The sequence below is a fragment of the Lissotriton vulgaris genome, chromosome 12 (assembly GCF_964263255.1).
Source record: "Lissotriton vulgaris chromosome 12, aLisVul1.2, whole genome shotgun sequence".
NCBI classification, from domain to species: Eukaryota; Metazoa; Chordata; class Amphibia; order Caudata; family Salamandridae; genus Lissotriton; species Lissotriton vulgaris.
Window position 1 is genome coordinate 252,831,533 of NC_141700.1, and position 27,812 is coordinate 252,859,344.

At 44.8% G+C, this 27,812-nt stretch overlaps 1 protein-coding gene across 1 annotated transcript in view; it reads left to right on the top strand.

Moving 5' to 3' along the window:
• Positions 1-27,693, top strand: part of EXOC3L1 (exocyst complex component 3 like 1) — a 160,725-nt gene extending 133,032 nt beyond the window's left edge. Inside the window, exons 9-13 of the mRNA XM_086947772.1 lie at positions 3,327-3,468; positions 7,344-7,466; positions 8,077-8,232; positions 13,536-13,660; positions 17,921-27,693. Of these exons, the coding sequence (XP_086803898.1) occupies positions 3,327-3,468; positions 7,344-7,466; positions 8,077-8,232; positions 13,536-13,660; positions 17,921-18,107 (733 nt within the window). The 3' untranslated portion in view covers positions 18,108-27,693. The remainder of the gene's footprint in view (positions 1-3,326; positions 3,469-7,343; positions 7,467-8,076; positions 8,233-13,535; positions 13,661-17,920) is intronic.
• Positions 27,694-27,812: the final 119 nt, after the last annotated feature.

Sequence of the window (27,812 nt, forward strand, 5' to 3'; positions counted from 1 at the left end):
CGTTGCTCAGACAGGGGGATTTTCTTGCAACTTTAGACCTAAAGGATGCGTACTTTCACATTCCACTGCACCCTTCACACAGGAAATACCTCCGGTTCACCTTACAAAACCAGCACTACCAGTTCAAGGTTTTGCCTTTCGGTGTCACCACGGCACCCAGAGTGTTCACAAAGTGCCTAGCGACAGTGGCGGCGCATCTCAGGAGACGGAACATCCACGTCTACCCTTATCTGGACGACTGGCTCATCCAGGCGAAGTCAGCCCAGCAGTGTGCCGCCCACATGTCCCACACCATTCACCTCCTGCACGATCTGGGATTCTCACTGAATTACCCAAAATCCCACCTCCAGCCCGCCCACATACGGCAGTATCTGGGTGCGACTATAGACACTCTGGCGGCCACAGCACAGCGGAATTCAGTGAGAGTCAACAGCATTCAATCGCTGATACAAAAATTCAGACCTCAACACTCTCTTCCAGCAAGAGTGTTCATGCAGTTGATAGGCATGATGGCCTCCTGCATTTCCATAGTCCCGCACGCAAGACTACATATGCGCCCGCTTCAGGAGTGCTTAGCACGTCAGTGGACTCAGGCTCACGGCCAGTTGAAAGACCTAGTGTTGGTGAGCGGTCGGGCATACAACTCTCTGCATTGGTGGAATCCACGAAACCTTTGCAAGGGCAGACCGTTCCAAGAGCCTGTGCCACAGATCATCCTGACGACGGACGCCTCTCTCCAGGGATGGGGAGCTCATGTACTCCATTATACGGTGCAGGGACTATGGACGCAACAGCAACGGAAGATGCACATAAATGTTCTCGAACTGATGGCGATCTTCATGGCACTCAAAGCCTTCAAAGTACATCTGTGCAACAAGGTTGTGTTGATCCGGACGGACAACATGACAGCCATGTACTACATTCAAAAGAAGGGAGGAACACACTCTCCGCAGCTGTCTCATCTGGCTCAGAGCATGTGGAAGTGGGCCATTCAGAGGAACATCTTCCTCATGGCAGAACACCTCCCAGGCAAGGACAATCAGATGGCGGACCTGCTCAGCAGGCACAGCCACCAAATGCACGAGTGGGAGATACATCCATCAGTACTCCGGCCGTACTTCCAAAGGTGGGGTCATCCAGAGATAGACCTGTTCGCCACAAGGGAGAACGCAAAATGCCAAAGCTTCGCCGCCAGGTTCCCACACCCACAGTCGCAGGGCAATGCGATATGGATGAACTGGTCAGGCAAATTTGCGTGCGCTTTTCCCCCAGCACCTCTGATACCGCTGGTGGCACGCAAGCTCAGGCAGCACTCGATGACTCTCATCCTGGTTGCTCCAACGTGAGCTCGCCAACCATGGTACACCACGTTTCTAGCCCTGTCCGTGGTACCGCATCAGAGGCTACATCTTACACCCAGCCTTCTGACGCATAGCCATGGCGACATTCAGCATCCAGATCCGCAACAGCTCAACCTGTCGATCTGGCTCCTGAAGTCTTAGAGTTTGGCTACCTGCACTTGCCTTCTGACTGTATGGACTTCTTTCGGGAGGCAAGGAAGCCCACCACTAGAGCATGCTATGCGGCAAAATGGAAGTGGTTTGTCATTTATTGTGCAGACCACAACATTAACCCGCTAGATGCGTCTATTCAGAATATCATCTGTTACCTTTTCCATCTGTACAAATGTAATCTAGCCTATGCTTCCATTCGCATACATCTGTCTGTGATGGCCGCTTATCTCCAGAACAGGCAGCACCTCTCACTCTTCCTGCCTGCCATTAAGGCCTTTCTGGAAGGACTCAAACGAGTCATTCCTCCGCGGACTCCACCAGCTCCGGAGTGGAACCTCAATGTGGTCCTCACCCGGCTGATGGGTCCTCCCTTTAAACCACTGCATTCCTGCGAGATTCAATTCTTGACGTGGAAAGTGGCTTTCCTCATTGCGATTACATCACTACGGCGAGTTAGTGAACTACAAGCCCTAACTATCCAAGAGCCATTTATTCAAATTCATTCTAACAGGGTAGTGCTTCGCACTAACCCTAAATTCCTTCGTAAGGTCGTGTCTCAATTCCATATCAACCAGACTATTGAATTGCCTGTTTTCTTCCAAAATCCTGAGTCATTGGCGGAGAGAATGCTCCACACCCTTGACGTCAAAAGGGCCCTGATGTATTACATCGATAGGACGAAGGATTTTAGGAAAACTAAACAACTCTTTATTGCCTTTGCACCACACCACAAAGGTAACCCCATTTCCAAGGCTGGTATTGCTAGGTGGATCGTTAAATGTATCCAGATCTGTTATCTGAAAGCCAAAGGTACTCTCACCATTCCACCGAGGGCCCACTCCACCAGAAAGTTGGGGGCCTCTATGGCATTCCTTGGAAACATTCCTTTGGAAGATATATGTAGAGCAGCCACATGGTCTACCACACACACATTTACTAAGCATTATTATATTGATGTGCACTCCAAACAGCAGACAGCTGTAGGGCAGGCTGTTCTCAAAACACTTTTCCAAACTGCTGCAGCTGGCACGGGCGGCCGCCGTTAATGGAGGGACTGCTATGTATTCTATGCACAGATATGAATTCAGCAGCCCACATGCCTCGAACCGAATATGCTACTTACCAGTATGCATCTGTTCTTGGCATGTAGGGCTGCTGACATTCATATCGCCCGCCCTCTTCCCCGGCGCCCGTAGCAGCTGCAGAATCCACACATACTTCTAGCATGGTCATCATTCACTTACTTTCACTCCATCTTGGCCACAATGGCTAAAAACAATCTGAGGATGGAGTCGATGCCCATGCGCACTAGTCCAGGGGAGGAGCCACCTATCTCGTGATACTTCGAAGACTCTTCCAGGACAACAATGTGCAATCATCCGGACCCAACACTAGGCGGCGATCTATGCACAGATATGAATGTCAGCAGCCCTACATGCCAAGAACAGATGCATACTGGTAAGTAGCATATTCGTTGCTATGTCTTAGATGGAAACTCAGCATTATTTCTCTTTTTTGAGATATCTGAAATTATTGTGCAGACACACATAGATGGAATCCTTGTGATAGAAGATGTTTAGTATAATTGCCCAAACAAGGACACCATGGTTTATACATTAGATGGAAAGGCCTTTAAACATGTGTTCCAGTCTGTTTTATCTGCATCTAGTTGTACTGTGTGGCTTAGCTGTTTATGGCGGAAGTCTGGTTTGTTAGTTTAAGGTATATTGACATGAGTTGCCATTTCAAGGTAGGAAAATTACCACTGCCTGTATTGTTTGTCTTATTTGATAACATTTCCTTCTTCTCTAGCTCCTCCATTTCTTTCTTGGAACAGGACGAGACAGCTGCATTAGGATTTGGGAAATCATTGCCCTCCCTTTATTCTGCCTTGGACCGAACCCAGAAGAAGGCATGCCGTCTGCTCGTTGACGAGCTCATGATCGAGCTGCAGGTATGTTAAATTGTAAGGGAATTCTGGGGGTGCAGTGGGTGGGGGCTAGAAGAATGCCTACATAATTAGCATACCTGAGGGAAGGAGGTATGGCACTTTTAGACCTGCAGAGTCACCGTAAATAAGGTGGGACTTGTAAAAGCGGAGTTCAACAAGGCTGAGGGGGTACAATTTACTGTGCTGGTAGAAGTGGTCTATGATCCTTTAGAGGTTTGAGAAATTGTGGATGGATCAACTATTGATAAATAGGTAAATAGACCAGGTGCAGGTACTTTGCCAGCTGTGCATTGGTCCAGCAATACCATGAGGATTGGGAGGAGATTAAATGAATTGTTCCAGTGGGATATGTGTCCAGCAGATTCAGGGCACATTAAAAAAGATACAGACTCTGTGCCAGCAGGGCTTGGCCTAGAAGAAACAGGATCAAGAGGGAGACTTATTTGTACTTTACCGTGAACTATATTCATCAGACCTAGGGCTCGCAAGGAGGTACTGATACTGCAATACAGAGGAGCAGAAAGTACCAGAGGCTGTGGATGTGTGTGGTTTTGGGTTTCTGCTGACTACAGTGGGTTTGGAATAGGCAGAAGACCTAGTGGGTAGTACACTAACTGTTGTAAAAAACAGTCCCGGGTAAATGGTGTGGGTGGTTGGGCACAAGACAGTGTCATGACTGGCAGTCAATGGAACAGCACCCATTACGCCATGGACAGGTGGAACATGAGGAGAAGGGAGGACGTTCAGGTACTGCAAAGTACAATCAGGAGAACCTGGTTTGGTGTCTAGAACTAGCTCAGGTACCTGACCAGAGTCGTTGATCATACCCTGAACGTCAGAGGCAACAGGCCAAAAAACGCAGGTACCTGACCAGAGTCGTTGATCATACCCTGAACGTCAGAGGCAACAGGCCAAAAAACGTACCCAAACTAAACAACGGTTTGTGTGTGAGTCAATGAGGAATACAGTCTCATTATTCAGCACAAGGTAGACATGGTCAGGAAATAAACTGAGAATCAATTTAAAATAGACAATTTAATCGACAACCAAAAGAGATTTTGGGATGCTATCTTCTTTGCCAAGGGAGTTTTGGGGCAGTGCCTATCTATTTTGGTAGAGTCGTTTCTCGGCAGGCAGGGGATTCCGCCTCCTTCTGAAAATGGCTATTTCTCAGTGGTCAAGTCTTAAATTGATCCTCCTACTGGTCTTCTTCTTTTACTTGTTTCACATTGAAATATTGACTATATTGTAGGTCTCATATACACACAGCTTTTAGCTGCCTGTTTTCAAAAGACATAGTTCTCAATAGCGTTACATACAGTGAGCTTTAGGTCAGCCTATTGTATGTCATTGGTTTGCTTTCTTATTAATCTCATTTGCTTGCTTATGCAATGGCTTTCTTCCCTCTGCTTCTGTTTGTCCCTCCGAAACAGCATAGCCTATTTACCATTCTTTTTATAATATGACATATCTTTCCACTGCTTACATTCAAGGAACTAATTTTTTCTTTTGATTTTAGAACTCCCTGGGATTGTATGTGCTTTCTTACTCTCCCTCATTTATTTTAACCCACCCTCCAATTGTGCTCCTAATGCTTTTATAATACACCAGTATTGGCAAAGTCAAAAGCTCATCCAGCCATGCTAATAATATAGAAAACAATTAAAACACTGTTTTCTATTCTACAAGATTGCTGCCACTAGCATCAGGCACCATGACCACGTGCGAAGTAACGTTGCGCAACATGAAGGGGCCATCTTGATAGTTTGTAAAACCATGTTTTTCTTACTTTCCAGATAGACGCAGTGTTGTGTTGTCCTGTTACTTCACTCAGTGTGGTGGCCATATTGAAATAATGGAAAAAAATGTTTTCGAATAGTTTTCTATATGTTTGGTATGGGTAGTTGCCACTGTTGGCTTTGTCAATGAAGGTGTACTGTCTGTTTGAGCTCCCCATCTGTAAGTTCCCCACTGTCGTTGGTGCACTTTCTACCATGTGCAGCAGGGTTTCGCTGCAGGGCCTAGCCTTTGGCCAGGCCTAATGTCCTACCTGCTGGTAGCGCCCAACCCATGCTGTGCTTGGTCCTGGCTGTGTGCAAAGAGTTTAGATCACAGGGTCTGGTCTATGGCCATGCCCAGTAACCAACATGATGTTGCTGCCAGCACTAGGTCTGGGCTTCAGCTAGTCCAAGTGCCCAACTCAGTATAAGTGGGGAACCACGGAGGCGCACAACCTTTGGTCATGAGCATGTGATTGACCACTGATCCTGGCCTGTGGCCAGGATCAGTGACCAATCTGCCACAGGCTGCCAGCCACTGCTATAAATGACCGAAGGTCATGCCCAACAAGGGCTGGTCACAGGATCTGGCTGTCAGTCAGGCTCAGCATCCAGTGGTAGCTGGTGACGAGATCTAGTCTAAGGTCAAGTCCTGCAACAAACGCACCACAGGATGGCAACCCATTGGGCTTGTGCCTGTTTTAAAATGATCAATGGTTTTCCATCCCCTCTGACAGTCTTCACCTACTAAGCTCTGTGTTTCAGCTGGTCTGTGTTCTGCTTATCATATTGGACTAGTCCAGTTTTGGCCACCATGTGCTCCTTCTCCTTTCCTTCACCAAAAACATTTAACCATGTTCAATCCATAGTCTGTTCTTACCCCTCTCCACTTTCCCCTAAAAGGTATCTAGTTTCTGAGGCATTCCTTGCAGCATTTATGCTTTTGTCCATATCCTTTCATTTTGCACCACTAATTGCAATGTTCAGCAGTTAGGCTTAAGCACCCATGAGGAGTTCACAAGGGAGCTAAATTGCTCTTACCTAAGGCCCACTTCTAGTATCAGTGCAGTTAAATATATATGTTCCTGCTGGAAGTATGGCGACTTGGAAAGCGGAATGACTTGCATAATGATGGTAGCTGTTAGGTCACTGTTCGTCCACAGTAGGTGGATTTTATGGTTGCCACAGAGTTACACCAAATTGGCATGCCTGGACTAAACAAACTCAGACTCCTTAATGACTGCAAAAGAACCACTGCCTCCCCACTCCAACACTTCTCAAAGGAGAAGGGATCAAGCAATTGATGGTACACTGCCTCAGGTCTCAACTGATCATCTTCATTCTGCTCTGCCTCTGCACGTCATCGGGCAGGTACTGACCCCTGCTCTCTGAGCCCTTCCTCCCACACTAACGATAACACACATCCCACTAATCGCAACCCCAACAGGGTATTTTCCCCAATCCTCAGCACAAAGCCAAAATCATATATCAGACCCCTTCCCTCACCACATCTAGGTACTTGGGAGACACATTCAGTCCACCCCTCAGATACATCCTTCATTCAAAAGACAAATAAAACGAATTCCCTCCTTGGGCCCTTCTGCTTCCATTGTAAGTTCCCTCCCCACCATGCCTAAAGCATTACTCCCTCGACAGATGTGAAAAAGGGGAGTGGAAGGCAGTAGGTGTTATGGGTCTATACTTGAAATGCATTAGTTCAGCAATAGAAATAGTCTCTCCTGATCATCATTTCGGCTTGAGCAGTACTTTCACAAAACTGTTTTTAATAGTTGCACACCATTATTATTTAAGAATCATTCATATTTTGTAAGAAGAAATGAAATCATATTTTGCATCTTTTGATAAGTGTACTTCACCACAACACTATTTACTTTCACTTTTGAGTAACCATCCTTTGGGGAAATTTGTCTTGGATGTTTTGATTTTGCTACTCCTCATAATGTTGAATATATCAAAGTTTCATATGTATTATACCCAATAGAACCAAACATTGAGAGAATATCCTTGATATGCTCACATGCTTGCTTGAGGGTCAGTGATGCATTCTTCCTGGTAACATGTCTGTGTTCTTGGTTATAGCCTCTCTTTCTGCAGCTGCCCTCGCGGCACTGGCTGTCAGGGTCCCAGATCATTGATAACGTCTGCGGGGTTACAGAGCACTACTGCAGGCACTTCTCCCGTGCCAGAAACCCAGCCTTCAAGGTGAGAATATCTACTGGTGGACATGGAGTGCAGTTTGGAGAAAAACTGTTTTCTGTGGAAGATCTGTATAACTAGGCCCTACCCAGGCATCACATGCAAAAACACAGCTTAGAACTTCTATCTTTTTAACCTGTAGTCCCATCCACTGGAGATGTTTAGGAACTGCCTGTCATCATACAACTATACTGACCACCAGTGGTAATCTACTAAAATCAATGGTGTTCAGCAGTCAATGGAACCCTCTGAGGAGGAACTGCTGGAAGCGACTTGTTTTTTTGCATCTGTAGTGTCTTTTTACATGAACATGCAGAAAGCAATATACTCAGTAGAACCGGTGGACTGGTTTTATCATAAGGTAAATCGAGGCAGTCACTAAGGTTGCTAGTAGCAGGAATGTGGCTCAGTTCCCCATAAAAACAGCAAATAGAACTGCAAACCCTGGGGAAATGGGCGTCAAAATGGCAAATGGTAATATCAAGCCAACTGTGATTTATTAAACCTGCACTGCTCATCCCTCACTGTAATGTAAGAATGGGGTTCTCTGGGATAGAAACCTTGTCTAGGTTAGGGCATTTCTGTGATCTGAGCTTTCTCTATTTTCACATTCTAGTTCCTGCTGTCAGAGTGCGAGCGCATGGTGGTGATCGAGTACATTAGAGGGTTCATGCAGAAGAGACTGCAGTGCAAGAACTCTGAGGAGAGGGTTCAAGCCGCCGATCACATGTCTCAGGAGGCGCAACAGCTGGAGGAGCTCTTCACCAGACTGGTGAGAAGAATATTCTCTGCACTTAAGTCTGTGTCTGTCCCGGAAAAATAATTAAGCGTGGCTCATCAAAGAGAGAGATGGCAGGCAGGTAGTTTGAAGCAATGGGGAAGTTAGGAAGATGCCAAACACTGATGTCAGGGCACTGCTCACTGCCTTTGAGAGCTTGGGCAGTTAGTGAGTGTCAGTGAAAGAGGTTAAGGAGGCGGTCAATGCAAGTGAGAGATTGGTACAAAGCCTCAACACACCAGGGCTGTAAAATACTTGAAGTGTATTGAAAAAGGTTAACAGCATACAAGCCTGTCAGCGACCAGTATCCAGCAGACCATGGCTAGAATTGCAGTTAAGCTCACAACATAGAGTTTCAAGGAAAATATAAGGTACACAGTGGTAATGGAATATAAACACAACCTAGGCTATAACACATCACCCCTCCTACAAAATACAATAACAACCATAAATAACAATCACTATAAAATGGTGAAAAAACTATCAGATAAAAAGAATTAAATCAAAAGAAAAATGAGTAGAGAATTAAATATGCAAGCACTAAGGAAGACGTATCAATACATAATTATCAGATTTCCTGGGTAGCCTTACTTTCTAACCATTACTCATGGCTGTAACATTCTCTTCCTTGTGACTGGAAACTGCTGCTTTCTCACACTCCTTCCAATGCTTACGTTCTGCATCCTGCGCCTTTTCTCCATTTTCATATTCCATTTCTTCTCCTCATCTAGCATCACACTGTTAGTTTTCACTTCTACTACACATTTGAGAACTGACCATCTGGATGTTCCTTTCCTTCCTGAATTACCCACTCTCACACAAACCATATCCCACACCTTGTACCGTCTTCTCAACATCTTTGAGTTTGTCATTATGTCTCTTGAGGTAACTGCTTTGTCTTTGCCACACACCCTCATTCGGACATTCCTCATTCATTTCATGAAAAGAAGTAATACCCATTCATCCAGGTGATGAACCGAAGTCCTACCCATTCATGCAGTAGCGACCGCCGTGAGGGTAATCCGCCCCTCAAAAGATAAAGCGTAGTTTCCTCTATCGAAGAGTGTGGCATTGTCCTAAAATTCCACAACCTTTTTTTACCTCCTCTTTCCAGTCTAAACCACTCTGCACAGATAGTTGCACACAATCCTCCAACACTGTCAAAAACACTCAAGCAAATGGTACTAGGCAGTCCCATATTGCTTAATGCCATGTTCCTTCAGGTATCTCCTGAATTCTTGGGAAACAAAGAGAGGTTTGTTTTCCCTAATAGTCTCCTCTGTGCAATGGGCAGCTCTCCCTCCTAAAATGTATTTGTGACAATTTTCGTTAGATGACTTCTTTCAAGAATCCAACCACTGGCCATGTAGTAAAAGTTGTTAAACAACAAAATTGAATACTTTCCTTCAAAACCTTGACTACAGAAAGAACCTCATATGTCCATCCCTACCTTTTGCCATGCACACTTGAGAAAATCTATCAGGAACTATATATGTCTCATTTGCCACATGAGATTTATCACTGTTAGCACAGATAGTACAACCCCTTACCTATCATCCTATCTTGCGATCCATGCCTGGTCACCAGATGTCAATTCAAGCCCTCCTCTTCATGTAGGACATACCTCCATAACCTTCATGCATCTGTTTCATCAACCTTTCTCATAAGGTTTCTGGCACCAGCAAACTGTCTCCCCTCTCGAAAGTCCTTATGTACTAACAACTCATACCACACAGGTTTGAAAAAACTCTAATCTGCCTCATCACTTACCGCAGCTTGTCAACCTTTGGGTTTTATCACTTCTGGCAAAACCCTGTCACCACGCACTTCTCTCTTCCACGCCTCCTCTTAAATGACCCGGCAATACATTTGGTTTCTCTCTATTACCATCCAGTCATCACACTTTTCAGATCCTTCCACCTTTGATAGCAGCCTCGACAAACAAACAGCATTCACGTATAATATCCCTGGAACATGACTGAACATACTTGATTTCAAATTAATATCCCTGAAACTGATATAAACATTTAGCTATATGAGGAATTACTTACCCTACACCCTTCATGGTAAATACATCTATGAGTTCTTAGTTTGAATGAGGTTTCTTAAAAAGAGTAGTGCCTCCTTCTTGGTTTTGTAGCCACTTTACTATACAAGGAGTTGCTTACTCTCCACACTTTGTGGTCAATAATTCCTTGAGTTCTTAGTTCGAACAAGGTTCCTCATACATACACTTAAATATTGAACCTCCTCCAACAGGCTAATGCCTCCTTCGCAATTGTGCAATAACTCTTGTTGGCTCTCCTGAGTGTGAACACCACTAACCTTTCCTTGACCAGACCTTGGCTGCATGCTAGCAGCTGTGACAGTGGTAGAGCTGTAAAGAGGATCATTTGCCTTCAGCTCCAGGGCATTGACAATGCTTCTCTTTATGTTGTCAAACATGCCTTGTCATTCTTGTGGTCACACAACCCTCTACTTTTTTCATTAATGTCCTTAAAGATTGGGTTGGTCGGTGAAATGATCAACAAAGCAAAGTTGGCATAATATTTTGCCAGTCTGAGAAAGGAATGGAGCTGGTCACTCTCTCCAGGGCTTGTAGCATTTTTTATCTTGGGTTTTAGTCCCTCGCATGACAGCGAGTGCCCTAAAAAACTCCACCCATTTAACTACACCTGTACTTGTGGATGTCCACTGTAAATCCTGCCTCCTTCAACTTGGTGGGTGTTTTCCTCAAAACATCATCATACTCTGTCTTGCTAACACCCTACACCAGTATATAATCCTGGAAATGTAATCCCCTTTGCATTTTTCCTATTAATTTGTGCATGCAACATAGAAGCACTTAAAATGCGAAAGGCAAACTAAATTGCATCCAAACAAATTGGAAAGATTCATCTGGCATCAAGACTTAAGTAAAATGTTTAGACCAGGGTGCAACAACACTTGGTGGTGAGCATTTTACAGATCTAAAGAGTTAAAATATTTAGCATTTCTCAGGCTCATCAACAGTTCGTTAAGATTTGGTAGCGATTGTCTGCCCACCCAAACGCCACCACTCGGGTTCCTTAAGTCCAGCCACATTCTTATTTTCCCATTGGCCTTTTGAGCTATAACTATGGAACGTAACCATTCCGATGCATTTATTTGTTCTATCACATTTGCTCTGTACAGTCCATCCAGCATTTCCTTTACGAAATCCCTCAAAACCAACAGAACATTGTGTACTTTATGGACTTTGGGTCAAGCATCCTTCTTCAACACAATACGATGATAGAATTTCTTTGAACACCCCAGTTTGTTGCTAAGCAGTTGGGGACATTCCAGCACCCTCTTGTCAGCTTTCCCACCCATCACTACTACCAGATCGGGGTGATTGGGGTCAAGAATAATCCCAAAGCTCGCTGCTCCCATCATCCCAACAAGGATTTCCCTTTTGCACAACATAAACCCTGCATCGTTCTTGTCTATCCTTGTACCTTCGTTGAGGAGAAAGGACGGCCACCAGGGACAACTTACCACCACAATATCCTTACGGTTTTATATCTGTTTTGGAGCGTTCTGCCTGTCGAAGGCTCTCCCAAACCTCCTTATCCAGCCCCAATAAATACTCTTGTATTCTTAAATTGTTTGTCCTGTTGCTCACTTGTGATTTCTTCATGCAGTTCCCTAAACGTGCATGTGGATCCTAGCATGCACAACACTGCTACATATTGTTTAATTGGCTCTCCTGGTGGCTGCACAAGTGAAAACTATTTCTTTCTTTCCAATACCATGCTGATTTTTTGTCATAGTTCCCCTCTAAGGCTCTTAAAGCTTCTAAGCACCTGTGATTTGATACCTCCTTCATGTCTGTATGTCCTCATACCCTTCTGCCTCCTGGCCAGAAAGAGGTAACATATCCAAGATTCTTCTGAACTGAATTCCTAAACTATGTTCCAGCATCTCCAACTTGTTTGGCCAATATATGTCAGCACCCACCACCTATAGGTAAATGTCAAATACTTCCTCCCACGCCATCACTAGTTCACCCACACTCTGTAAAAATGTATACCGCCCCAATAATGCCAAAATATACATGTATACTTTGCATATTGCTCTTACGGTTTCATCATCTTCAAAATAATATTCTAAAATAATGAAAGTTGTCACCCTTGTCTTCCCGGGTCCTGCAGCATACATAACACAACTAACTAAAATTATATAAAGCTGTCATCATTGTAAGTGGGAAGCAGTTTATCCATCTGCGCTTAGTACACTGTCTCACCACACACCGGCAATCTCAAGAGAGTAGGATGAGCCGAGACTGTGGCTGGAGGCTCAGCCAGTGCACATTTGAATGTAAGATACAGTGATGTGGGGAAGATCAAAAGCCACTAAAGTTGCTTTGCCAGAACACTTTATGTAAGTACATTCTCACTTGAACCAACATGGTGTGTTCCTTCTGCCCGTCGTCAGTAGTCAAAAGGCTGAGATGACATTACCCTTCCTGCATAATGGTGGCCAGTGTAAACTGTCAGGGTGGATCTCGAGGTTTCAGCGGGAAACTCATTACCAAAGTTGCATAGTGTTTGCACACTAGGGATGTAAAACACAAGAAGTTAACTGAAGAAAATAAACAGCATCCAACACTGGAAGCGACCAGGATTCAAGTAACCACAGTCAGAACCTCAGTTAGAATCAAAACAACATAAAGTCCCAGGCCCCTTAAAGGCACACAGTGGTAATATAATGCAAGCACAATCTAGGCTATAACAGAACGTTTAGAAAAGGGGACAGGGAGAAGTTAGGGGAATTGTCAGTGCGCGAGAGAAGTTTCAAGGGAGTTGTCAGTTTTAGGGATAAGACAGAGCTGCTAGTCAAAATAGGGGGAAGTTGACAGTTGCCTTGGAGATAGGCTGTTGGTCAGTCTTGGCAAGGAGGGACAGGCTGCTGGTAAAGTATTAGGGAAACAGCGGCCGATGAAGGCTCCTGAGGAACAGTGGTAAGAGATGTTAGTCAATGCCAGGAAGAGAAGCTACGGAATTTTCAGAAACACAGCGGTCATGCTAGTTGGTCAGTACTAGACATAGATTAGGGCAGTTGAGCAGTACCTGAGAACTGACACAAGGAGCTAGCCAGAGACAAAGTGAAAAGAGATCGGGTTGTTGGTAAGAGAAGATTCCAGTGTTGCCCATCTATGACAGCTAAATGGGACAGGAGGTATGGGTGGCTTAGGAGTACTAAGAATAGGGATCATGGTGGCTAGTTATTATTGATGGCACAGCATTTACTCTCTTTCTCTCTTACTTTATTAGGGACTCCCACAAACCGAGCAGTGCGGCAGTGTCATTCTGGGCATCCAGGAACTCCTCCATCTACAGGATCCTAACCTACTCAGCCTGGAGGTATCTGGGTTCACTGCCAAGTATCCGGATATCAGGTATCCCTCCTTGTTCCCTCCGTTCACTTGCGCCCAATGACACCAGGAATACCCATCTTTACTTGTTGTGCTGCTTTCCTTCTAACTCTTATACTCTACCTTTCCTCCTCCTTTTAGATATGTTGTTCAGCAGCCCCTTTCACATAGTCCTTCCTACTGTCTACTCTCTTTACCATATTGGATGGAGAGTACCCTGTAGAGAATTTTGGGTGTGGTTAATATAAAAAAACACTTTGAACGGCTAGCAAGGAGGTGAGAGGGTGTTGGGGAGAGAGGGAGTTTTAGAGCCAGTTAAATGCCAGGAATCCTGTCTAGTAGACTTAGCGGACTAATGCGTCCACTATAGGGGCCTGTGCTCGATCTCGTGGTCATAGGTTCGAATCTCAGGTGGGTCCACTCAGACTTTTATCCTCACATATGTTATTCAGCACCAAGCTGCCCTTCAGGGTGAACATGCGCTTTACAAATACGCATTGTTATCTTGATTTTGTTTTTAGAACTCGTCTGAGCCAATGCGCTTGCGCATTGCTCCGGCGAGATTATAGTAAGCGGAAAAGTAAAGTCTACCAAAACGGCTGCTGATAGCATACAGTTCATGTGATCTGTGCGCGTGCACACCATCGCCAGCCACATAACACATCACCATTTGTCTGTGCCTCGGCATCAGACTTCAAAGGCTGCCGCTCCCCCGTCCCACGCATCAGACTTCAAAGGAATGCGCTCCCGCTCCCCCGCCACAGCAATGCCGAGAGCATGTTTCTGGACGAAAGTGAAAGCCTACCGTGCTTGTTTACAGTAGCCTTGCTCCTCAAATGCTGTTGCTGTGTTGCCATCTCTCTAGGGACACTCAGCTTGAACACACTCGACTTGCTAGCTGCAATGCTACATCCGCTATGCTTTTCCTCTAGACACGTGCTGACTCTGCCCCTCCTGATTCTGAAACTGACCAACACAGTCAACACACAGTCTCTTCTCTCTGTCATATGATGTCTGCCTTGCCACCATTTACTTCGGACCCTCACCCTCACACACCCTCACAGCCTTACCCACCCTCACACACCCTCACTCACCGTCACTCACCCCCACCTACCCTCACCCACCCTCCCCCCTCACCCTCACCCCCTCACCCTAACAACCCTCTCACCCTCACTCACCCTCTTACACCCCAACACCCTCACACACCCTCTCACCCACCCTCACCCTCACAAACCCTCACCCCCATCACCCTCACCCCCATCACTCTCACCATCACTCACCCTCACACCCCCTCACCCTCACACACCCTCACTCACCGTCACACCCTCACACACCCTCACTCACCCTCACAACCTCACATCCCTCACCCTGACAACCCTCTCACCCTCACTCACCCTCACCCCCTCACACCCCCACACACCCTCACCCTCACACACCACATCACTCAGGAACACCACCACATCACTCAGGGGCACCACTCAGGGGCACCACCACATCACTCAGGGACACCACCACATCACTCGGGGACACCACCACATCACTCAGGGACGCCACCACATCACTTGGGGACACCACCACATCACTCGGGGACACCCCCACATCACTCTGGGATACCACCACATCACTCTGGAACACCACCACATCACTCTGGAACACCACCACATCACTCAGGGGCACCACCACATCACTCAGGTACACCACCACATCACTCAGGTACACCACCACATCACTCAGGAACACCCCCACATCACTCAGGAACATCACCACATCACTCAGGAACATCACCACATCACTCTGGGACACCACCACATCACTCGGGGACACCACCACATCATTCGGGGACACCACCACATCACTCAGGAACACCAACACATCACTCTGGGACACCACCTCATCACTCGGGGACACCACCACATCACTCTGGGACACCACCACATCACTCAGGAACACAACCACATCACTCAGGAACACAACCACATCACTCACGGACACCACCACATCACTCAGGGACACCACCACATCACTCAGGAACACCACCACATCACTCAGGAACACCCCCACATCACTCAGGAACATCACCACATCGCTCAGGAACATCACCACATCGCTCAGGAACATCACCACATCACTCTGGGACACCACCACATCACTCGGGGACACCACCACATCATTCGGGACACCACCATATCACTCGGGAACACCAACACATCACTCGGGGACACCACCTCATCACTCGGGGACACCACCACATCACTCTGGGACACCACCACATCACTCAGGAACACAACCACATCACTCAGGGACACCGCCACATCACTCAGGGACACCACCACATCACTCAGGGGCACCACTCAGGGGCACCACCACATCACTCAGGGACACCACCACATCACTCTGGGACACCACCACATCACTCAGGGACGCAACCACATCACTTGGGGACACCACCACATCACTCGGGGACACCCCCACATCACTCTGGGATACCACCACATCACTCTGGAACACCACCACATCACTCAGGAACACCACCACATCACTCAGGGGCACCACCACATCACTCAGGTACACCACCGCATCACTCAGGTACACCACCACATCACTCAGGAACACCCCCACATCACTCAGGAACATCACCACATCACTCAGGAACATCACCACATCACTCTGGGACACCACCACATCACTCGGGGACACCACCACATCATTCGGGGACACCACCACATCACTCGGGAACACCAACACATCACTCGGGGACACCACCTCATCACTCGGGGACACCACCACATCACTCTGGGACACCACCACATCACTCAGGAACACAACCACATCACTCAGGAACACAACCACATCACTCAGGAACACCGCCACATCGCTCAGGGACACCACCACATCGCTCAGGAACACCACCACATCACTCAGGAACACACCCACAACACTCAGGGACACCACCACATCACTCAGGGACACCACCACATCACTCAGGAACACCACCACATCACTCAGGGGCACCACCACACCACTCAGGGACACCACCACATCACTCAGGGACACCACCACATCACTCTGGGACACCACCACATCACTCTGGGACACCACCACATCACTCAGGGGCACCACCACATCACTCAGGGGCACCACCACATCACTCAGGGACACCACCACATCACTCTGGGACACCACCACATCACCCTGGGACACCACCACATCACTCAGGAACACCACCAAATCACTCAGGAACACCCCCAAATCACTCAGGGGCACCACCACATCACTCAGGGACACCACCACATCACTCAGGTGCACCACCACATCACTCAGGGACACCACCACATCACTCAGGGACACCACCACATCACTCAGGGACACCACCACATCACTCGGGGACACCACCACATCACTCAGGAACACCACCAAATCACTCAGGGGCACCACCACACCACTCAGGGACACCACCACATCACTCGAGGACACCACCACATCACTCGGGGACACCACCACATCACTCGGGGACACCACCACATCACTTAGGGGCACCACCACATCACTCAGGGACACCACTACATCACCCAGGGACACCGCCACATCACTCGGGGACACCACTACATCACTCAGGGACACCACCAAATCACTCAGGAACACCACCACATCACTCGGGGACACCACACATTACACGGGGACACCACCACATCACTTGGGGATACCACCACATCACTCAGGGGCACCACCACATCACTCAGGGGCACCACCACATCACTCAGGGGCACCACCTCATCACTCAAGGACACCACCACATCACTCAGGGACACCACCACATCACTCAGGGACACCACCACATCACTCAGGAACACCACCACATCACTCAGGGGCACCACCACATCACTCTGGGACACCACCACATCACTCTGGGACACCACCACATCACTCTAATACACCACCACATCACTCTAATACACCACCACATCACTCAGCACCACAACAGCACTGTCCTTGCTTGCTACCAACAAGCATTGCCATAGCCAATAGGACTCGCATTAGGAAAGTGTAAGCTATTGGCTTTGTGAATAACAATGCTATTAATTTATATATTTTCAGAACCAACACATATTTAAAAAAATTGTCATTTACAATACCAATAGCTCGCACTTTCCTAATGCGAGACCTATTGCATGGCAAATGCTTGTTTTCTGTGCAATCAATTTGTCAAGGATACCCCCAGGTTTTTTGTGCAGATCATTCCACCTTTCAGCATCTATCCTGTACACTTTTTCTTTTTCTTTGCAGTGACGACCACATCTCTGCCCTGCTGGAGTTTCGAGGAGACGTGTCCCGAGACGTGCGCAACCTTGTACTTGAGATGATGCAGCAGAATCCACGCTCGCCACCTGTGAACTACCAGCCAATCTTCACCCACATTCTGGTGCCTGCCCCACTACTATCATCTTGTCTACGCTCCGGAAAGTGTGCCTGACAATCCATGTCTACCAAACGCAGCTCTGTTATTTGTCACGTTACTAACCTAGACATGTCATTCCAAATTCAACATACTGCTGGCAAAGCTCTGTGAACCACTGCCACAGTTTTACATTTGCCAGACATGACAGCAGTCTAGGCACACAAGTTTGCCCACTTATAGTCTGTGCATCTGCCAACACTGCTGCTATCCCACCACAACCGCCACGTCAAGGTAGTGATACCACAGCCTCTTCATCCATATTACTGAAAAGTCTCTCTCTGCTTGATTCATGGGTTATCTTCTATAATCTGTCAGTGGTGTCCGCTGTAAACCTGGTTGTTTCTCTGAGGTGCCTCTCCTTGTTTTGTCTCTGTGGTGTTATGCTTTAATAAGGCACATTTTTGCCTGTCTCTTTCCAATCTAGATCAGTGTCCTTATTTCGAGGAAGTCTTTCTTCAGTCCCGCTGTCGGGTCTCTGACTTGTCGGATTGTCTTTTTGAGGGCTCTCTCTATCGCTGTGATCTCTTGCTATAGCAATTGTTCCGATGCCTCTCCCTGATTTATGAATGTATTTCTTCAACCCTGAGCTCGCTCTCCATATGGGATCTTTCTTATGACTCTCTTAATCTCTCTGATGTCTTGTTGTCCTTCTACACAGTGCCTCTTCATAATGGATACATGTTACTGCTTGACAGCTCTCTGTTTTTCCTATGGGCAGTCTTCCTTATAAGTGGATCTTCCAGAGCCCTCATCTGATTTAGCTGTGTCTTTAGAGCCTGACAGTCTTTCTCAGGATGTTTTTATGCCTGATCTTCTGGTTAGTATTCAGCCGAATAAGAGACAACATGTTTTACGTTTGTGGTGTAATCTAAGCAAGATGGTGTGTTACTGGGGTTTCGGTGTAGTCTCCTTAAAGGAAAGGAGTTCAACATATTAGGCTGAAGTGACTGAACTATGGGACCTCAACAAGACTGGGGTGGTCACTGATAGACGAGGGGTGCCTAAGGTTAGGAAGCATTACTAAGAGGAAGTTTGTCCTCTCAAAGATGGCGTTCTTCAGCTTGGAGTGTTGTCACTGATGCCACTAAGAAACTTTACATCCATCAGGTTAGTGTTTGTTCAGCAAGAGAATAGGTGCCCCTTGGGTTAAAGTGTAGCTACTGAGAGGCCAAAGTTCCCACTGGGTTGGAGTTTAGGTACTGAGAAAATAGGTGCTGCTTAGTGGAAATGAGTTCTCAGGTTTGAGTTCAGCCACAGAGAGATGACATACCATTTAGGTTGATGTGCAGTCACTGAGGGAAACCGCCCCTTAGACTGAGCATTCACTGAAAGCCAATGCAGTCTTTGAGATGTAAATATCTCTGATAGCAGTCTTTGAGAAACCCGGTGTTGTCATTATTGGAGTGTAGTCCAGTATCCTTGAGTCTGGAGAAATTATTGAGAAACTAGATGCGGTGTCCACCAGGTTGCACCATAGTTGTGGAGCTGCTCAAGTTGGAGCTGCTCAAGTTGAGAAATATAATTGTTCTTGTAAGGATGCAGTCCGTGAGGAGAAACAGTGATCCTCAGATGAATACTGAGCCACGAATGGACAGTGTTAATATCAAATCATTAAGCAGTCACTAAGAGGCCGGGTGGTCCTCATAATAGACCACTGCAAGAGAGGTTGGTCCTCAGATAAGATCATATTCACTAAAATATAGTGTGTACCTCAAATAGGGGGCAGTTCCTTAGAGATGAATGGCTTTGATGGTGGGGGATATTGTAGTGAAATTTAGAACCTTCATATTGGTGGCCATCTTGAGAGAAGGTGTTACTCATGTTGGTGATGATGCCTGAGAGATTGTTGGCCTTTGCGTGTCCCTGAAACCGGTGCTTTATATTTTGAGGAGCCTTGCCTGAGCGGTGGCAGATATTTTGTTATGGGTCATTTCATTGATGAATGCCTTTCATGTGCACCATCCTTGAAAGACAGTGCCCCTCATTCTGGGGACCGCTGCAAAGAGATAAATACCCCTCCTTTTAGCATTCATCTGAAGCACCTAAAAACAACAGCCCATTATTGCGAGGTCATCACTGAGAAGCATGAGGGTGGGGGTCCTCTGATCACAATGAATTTATGTTATGGTGACCCTTATATTTGGGCCATGAATGAAAGCTTTGGTACCCCACATGTTGAGGGTCATCATAGAGACGCGGGTGCCCCTGGGATCATAGGAATATTTACAAGAGATGCTCTAACTCTTCTCACGTCCAAATTTCTGTTTTGTGTACTGTCTGTACTCTCTTTCAATATGATATCTGTGCAAAGCATCTCAAATTTATACGCCCTATGGGCTGTGATTACATACACTTTTTCACTACATTTTTGCTGCCTCCCTGATTTTTTCTGCTGCCTCAACCACCCTCTGAATTCCTTTGGACAGTTGCATGTGATTTAATAGAAAAGTGGTTTCATGGATTACCATTACTGAGAAACAATATTCACTTAAACTGTTTAACAGAAATTAGCAGGATATATGACATTTACCATTTCACACAAAACAATTCATAGAATGTATCTTTTGTTCTGAAATTGGCTTTTACATGCTTATTGTTAAAGGTGTAAATGCAATGGTTTGCAGATCTTTCTTTCAAAAACATTTTTGTTAGAGTTATTTATTTCAGTGGTTTACTTCAGTGATCATTATTTCAGATGTAATTATTTTTCATTGTCAAACAGTTATTTCGGATGCTTTTTTCTTGTTTTTTTGCTGACCCCTCATCACCCCATTAACACCATTCGATTCCTGAGCTTCTCACATCCTCTAAATATTGTCCATACCTATCCTCTTAATTTCCCTTTCTGCACCTAAACTGCTTTGAAGTATGTATATCCAAGAACTTCTTGTGATTTAAAGATTTATGTATTGTTAAATTATACAGAGATAAGTATATATGTATTGAGGGCTCAAGGGGGAAACTCCAACTGACAGAGTGGAGATCCAAGCCTTTCCTCAAACATTCCAAGTGTAACAATACATATAGTAAAAGCTCAGGTGAAAATAAGAATTCCACAAATGTCCTGTAAAGCAGGGTAATAAGAAATAACACATAAACACGGTGGAAGTGTAAACTGCATAAACTCCACATTTCTTCCCCCCTTTTACAAAGAAAATGGAATTAATCATTGAATTTGCAAGGAACGCTCTTGATCTTTAAACTTCTTCTAACTATTATAGAGTCATACATTTTCTTTTGTACACTGGAGTGATTGCCAGTTTTTTTTACCATTGCCAAGCGGGAAATGTTCCACCATTGCCCATTATCAAGTTTCAAAGCTTGTACTCTAATGTTAACAATGCATGCAAGATCTCTGAATTTTGATTTCACTTTTTTCAGTAATAAAGGTTCTTTAACACGAACCCTATCCCCAATGGAAAACTTGCTCTCCCTAGTAATTGTAGGCAGTTTACGTTTTTGATACCTGCTACGGCTAACTTCATCACTCAGCGATTTACCTCTGGCAACTTCTTTCAACACAGTGCAATCCTCGTTAAAAGCTTCTACTTTCCAAAAAAGGAATGAGGGTGGGCACAACTTTTCTTCCTCTCATTAATTCGAAAGTAATAGACCCAGAAACAGAGTGAGGGGTGGTTCTGTATGCCCAAACAACATCTCTAATTGCAGTCTCACAATCCACTCTCGCTTTGATGGCACTTTGTATGCATTCAACCAAAACCCTGTTGAATCTTTCGATTTTACCATTGGCTCGGGGGAATAAAGTGGAGTGCGTAAGGGTTTCACTCCCATTTTGGCCAAAAAATTCTGCATGGTGACGGAGGTAAACTGAATGCCATTGTCAGCTAAAAGTTCTTCAGGAAACCCTTCCCTACTAAACACGTCTTGTAGAAAGCGAATGACAGATTTGGTATTAGGTTCTGAAAAACTTCTACCCATCTAGAGAGTTGATCGATGAGAACGACAATTTTTCTTTTTTTTTAGCAAAATTGGCAAGAACATGAAATGGTCCTAAAAAATCTAGGGCAACCCTTTGCCAAACCTTGTTGGGACATAAGACGGGTTTGGGAAGTGGAGAACATGTGGATCGATGTTAATCACTATATGAGCATTGAATGCATTTGTGCACAAGAGCTTCAACTTCCCGATCAACACTGGGCCACTAAAAATCGTTGTGAATCCTACGTTTGGTAACAATCATGCCTAGCTGGCCAGAGTAAGCTGTTTCAAGAATTCTTAATCTGAAACTAGAAGGCGGAATCTTCCCTCTCTAACTAACAAATAATTTTCGATAGATAATTCATTGGCAGTTTTGCAAAAAGGTTGTAAGGTGGGGTCAATGGACCTTTCTTTGGGCCAACCTACCACAACAAAATTCATAACTTGTTTGAGAATGGAGTCGCTTTCTAAAGCTTTATGCCACTCTTCCATATTGGCACAAATTACATTATCATCAATCTTAGTTATGATGCATTCCTCAATATCCTCCTCATCCTTTGCAGTAAGACTGGGATCTTGAACAGGGAGTCTAGACAAAAAAATCAGCCTTAACATTTTTGCCACCCGCTATATGTTGAACAGAGAAATTAAACTCCAAAGGTTCTGTGGTCAGTCTAGCTAATCTGGCAGTAGCTTTTTTTAATCTTATTGCCTAACAAAATGTCCACTAATGGTTTGTGGTCCGTTCTGAGCCAAAATGTTCTCCCCCATAGGTAAGGTCTGAATTTCTCCACTCCTCACACACACGCAAGCATCTCTTTTTCAAAGACCGAGTATCTTAGCTCCACATCTTTCATTCTCCGTGAGGCAAAACCAATGGTTACCTCATCATTACCCACAACCTGTGATAGCACAGCACCCATGCCATATGCACTGGCATAGAAGGTAACATAGGTATCCCGACCTTCAACATATGCCTGAAGAGCTGGAGCAGATAAGATGCTTTCCTTGATAAGTTGAAAGTGCTCTTCACATGTTGATGTTCAGAAAATAAATAAGTACCTTTCTTTAACAAACTCCTGAAGCATTCAGAGAGACTGACAAAGTTTTTGATGAATTTAGAGTAAAATTCACATAAGCCAATGAAAGATCGAAGTTCATTTTTGTCAACCGGGTGAGGAGCATTGACGACACCCTCTATAATACTTAGTTTGGGTTTTACACCATCTTTGGAAAGGATATGTTCCAAATATTCGATCTCTTTAACAGCAAAGATACATTTATCATCCCTAACAGTGACACAAATATTTTACAAAATTGACAGAGCTTGTTCTATTACGGCGTAATGATCTTCCTCAGAAACAGTGTGAATTAAATTGTCATCCTGAAATATTACAACATTAGACACTCCAGGAACATATTACTCATCACTTTTTGGAATACAGAAGCGGCTGACGCCAGTCCAAATGGAATTCTCCTAAATTGAAATGTACCATCAGGTGTAACAAAAGCTGTTAAGTATCTGGATGACTTATCCAGTTCACATGATGGTAAGCCACCTGTAAGTCCAATTTTGAGAACCATTTTGACTGGCCCACAGCTGTGATAAGATCATCAATGCTTGGTAGAGGGAAGTTCTCCACCCATATGGCATTATTAAGTGAGCGTAAGTCCACACATAAATGTAATTCTCAATTCTTTTTTTTGGCAAGAACTATGGGAGAAAGCCACAAAGTGGCATCGACTTTCTCAATGATACCATCATTCTGCGTTTTTTTTAAACATTTGTGATAGCTCAGATCTAACACTATGAGGCACATTACGTAGTTTGTGTTTTATAGGCAAACCACCTTCCTTGACCTTGATAGAATGAGAGAAGTCCTTGATCAGACCAATTTTTTCACTAAAGACATCCTTGATTTTTTCTTTCCATAGGTTGTGATCAGAAACGTTGTTGATTAGTGAAACAGGGTGCTTATGACCTGGTTTAATTATCACGCCAAATTCTGCCTGGTGCCACTATCCTAGGACATTAATACCTTTGTGGGCTACGTACATTTTCCCGAAAATTGTTTTGTTTCAAAGGTAATGTTGCCAGTGAAATACCTTGCCAAATCAATTTTCTGCCTTCAAATGCAGTGGTGATTAGATCCGGAGGCAATACAACGTTGTGTCCCCACAGTTGTTTGTACTTGTCGATAGAGATTATGGTGATTCTTGCTCCTGAATCAATCAGAAGAGGAATGTTGACATCATCTATTTTAATCTGTACTAAAGGGTCGCTAATTTTGTTATCCACTTGGATGTTGTTGATATTCACACAATCAACAGCTAAAAGTAACTCTTCAAGTTTATTTTCAACAACCTCGTGTTCATTATCTACAGAGTGGTCTTGAACATAACGCACAGGAGTGCGTCTGCCTCCTCTACAGACATTACCAAAATGGTCAATTTTCTTGCATTTCCAGCATTCCTGCGCTGTGGCGGGGCAGTTCTTGAAGCTGGAAACATGGGAGCTTGAACCACATCTGTAGCATTGTCATTTAAGACGACCAGAAAATGCACCTCTACCACCTCTGGTGCTAGTATCAAAGGTAGCTTTAGACGTTTTTGAAGCGGAATCAGAAGTATTCCAAACATGTGAGTCTTTGTGAGAATATTTAATGACACTAGTGGTTGAAGATTCAACCTCTAGTTGTTTGGCATCTAATTGGGAGCATTTACTATTCTTAGCTATGTTGATGGCTTCATCTAGAGATGGATTCTTGTGAGACAAAACGTTTTGTTGAATCTTCTTGGAGTAACACCTGGAAACTATTTGATCTCTAATTAACTGTAAGGAAAAAATTCAAAATCACAGTACCCAGCAAGAACCTTTAAAGCAGTAACATATGTATCAATAGATTCATTTGGACCTTGAACTCGAGTAAAAAAAGTATGTCTGTGGACTACAAGGTTGACTTTTCCTTCAAAATATATAGACAATTTTTAACAGCCAATTGAAATTTGTCGAGATCACCACTGTCGCCACCTAAATAAGCAGACAATGATCAAAAACATTTTGGCCTTCGACACCCAAATAATAATATAACAGACTGCATTTTCTGTCAGGTTTAAACTCCAAACCATCAATAGCTCCTAAGTATGCATCGAAAGATCTATACCAAAGGCGCCACTTAATAGGTGGTTCTCCAGGTTCCTTTAAAAAAAGAGTAGGAGGTGTAATTGATTGCATGATGAAAGAACAGAGGAGAGAAAAGAACAAGAAAAAAGGAAAAGGAGTGAAGAAAAAAATTGCAGCAAAAATGAACACTACTGAATAATAAGTTGTAGAAAACGCAAAAAATAAATTATGCACAATCCAGATTTTATGGTTGAAATGATTGTAAAGCGTGTTAATCGATGTTAACACGAGGACCAAAGCAAATTGCAGAATTGCGTTAATCACAGTTAACACGAGGAGTAGAGCACACTGCAGAAGCGTGTTAATTGTTGTTAACAAGAGAAGTGGAGCACACTGCAGAAGTTTGTTAATCGCTGTTAATACGAGGAGTAAGATGAGTAGCAGAGGCGTTGGAACCGATGGGTGTAGTACCAGGATACACAATAAGAGGAGCTGTGGCAGAATGTGAAGGGAAAGGAATCTTCCAGATGACTTTCTTGACACAGGAATGAGTGTCAGTCCTTTGTAGAAACGACGAGGATGTGCAGCGACATGGAAGTGTCACCAGTGGAGCGTGGGCGTAGTAAAGGCTTCAAAGGTGCTGTAAACTCCATACACTAGAAGCAGATGCAAGAAGTTGGCTCCATCGAAGTTGGTATGAGCGGAATGCTCAAGCCGACAGCAGAAAGCAGGCCAGGGTAACAGGTAACCTTGACAGCACGCCGTGGTGCTCGAGCAGAATGCTTGTGACGACAATCAAAAAATGCAGGCAGCGTAAGCACTGTAACCTGTGGGCTCGGTGAGACAAAAGGTTTGTACAAATGAAAAGCATGTGAAGGTTGTAATGATGTGAATAGGTAGAAATGGAGAGTTGATACTACTTTAGGGGAACAGAGAAAAATGTACCAACATTTTTTTAATGTAGGAGGCTCCCCACAGGTAAAATGGGCCCCTTGGGAAAACGGATCCTTGAGCCCTCAGTAAGAGAACTTTAAGAAGTTCACAGTACCTTAGTTCGAGGCGGGAGCCTGTCTTTGGAAAATGAGGTTGACCTTGAGTTGAGGCGGATGCCTGTCTGTTGATAATGAAGCTGATGTAGGGTTGAAGGGTGAAGAAAAAAAAATATCAGCAAGCAGGGTGAGGTCTGAGACGGGTATGTATCCCAAGCATGTCGCCAAATTTGTGAAGTATATCCAAGAGTCTTCTTGTGATTTAAGGATTAATTTATTGTTAAATTATACAGAGATAAGTATATATGTATAGAGGTCTCAAGGGGGAAACTCCAACTGACAGTCTGGAGTTCCAAGCCTTCCCTCAAACATTCCGAGTATAACAATACATATAGTAAATGCTCAGGGGAAAACGAGAATTCCACAAATGTCTTGTAAAGCAGGGAATAAGAAATAACCCATATGCACAGTGGAAGTGTAAACAGCATAAACACCACAACTCCACTCATCTCTGACCATCAAACTCCACGCATCCCTGAACCCTAAAAGCCCTTTCTAACCCTAATTCCACCCGTAAATGAACCATAAAACCTCACTACCCCTAAACCTCACCCTTTTCACCCACCCGAGCCCTAGAAAGCCCCACTTCCCCTAAACTCCATCCATCCCTAAACATGTAAAACCCCTCATTACCCCCGAACTTTACCCCTCCCTGAACCCTAAAAAGGCCTTACTACCCCTGAACACCACACATCCCTTACCCCTAAAAACCCTCACCACCCCTAACTTCTACCCATGTTAGAACCTTACAAACTCCTTTCTACATCTAAATTCCTCCCTTCCCTGAACCCTTCAAAACACCTCATACCCCAAACTCCACCTATTCTTAAACACTAAAACTCCTTTTGCCCATGAACCCCACCCATCCCTTATCCCTAAAAACACCTCACCACCCCTAAATTCTACCCATTCATGAACCCTAAACACTCTTCACAACCACTAAACTCTTCTCCTCACTCAAACATAAAAACCATCACCATGCCTGAACTCCATCCATCCCTGAACCCTAAAAACCTTTTTGTACGTGAGACCTTTACCCATCCCTGTCCCTTAAGAGACCCTCTTCACCCCTAAACCTCACCCATCAATAAACCCAAAAACCTGCCAGTACCCCTAAACTCCACCCAAGTTTAATCATTTTTTTTTCCTTAGACTTATCTTTTCCTTTAGAATGTTTCCTTTAATTTTAGATTTTTTTGTATTTCGTTAAAATTGTCTTTCCTTAAAATTGACTTTTTCATGATTTGGTTTCCTCCAATGTGTTCTCTCAGTTTTTATTTTTCCATTAATTCATATACATCATCTGTGGACCAGGTATAAATATGCTGAATGTTCTTAATGCGTACACACAGCAGATTTTCCTTATGGTGTGCAGCTGAAATGACGTCAGCCAAATGAGAACCAAAGGAGCCAAACCACATTGGGGGATTACTCTTGGAGCAAAAAAGCACATGGACGGTACCAAAATAAATTATTTATCTGTAGCATTGCCATGGTCTTGGGCTGTTTGTCTGTGCCTGTTGAGCCTGGTGTCTACCTATTGGCAAGGTACACTGATGCAATATTTCCACATTCTGCTCGGATTTTTATATAGACCCAGCAAGCCAA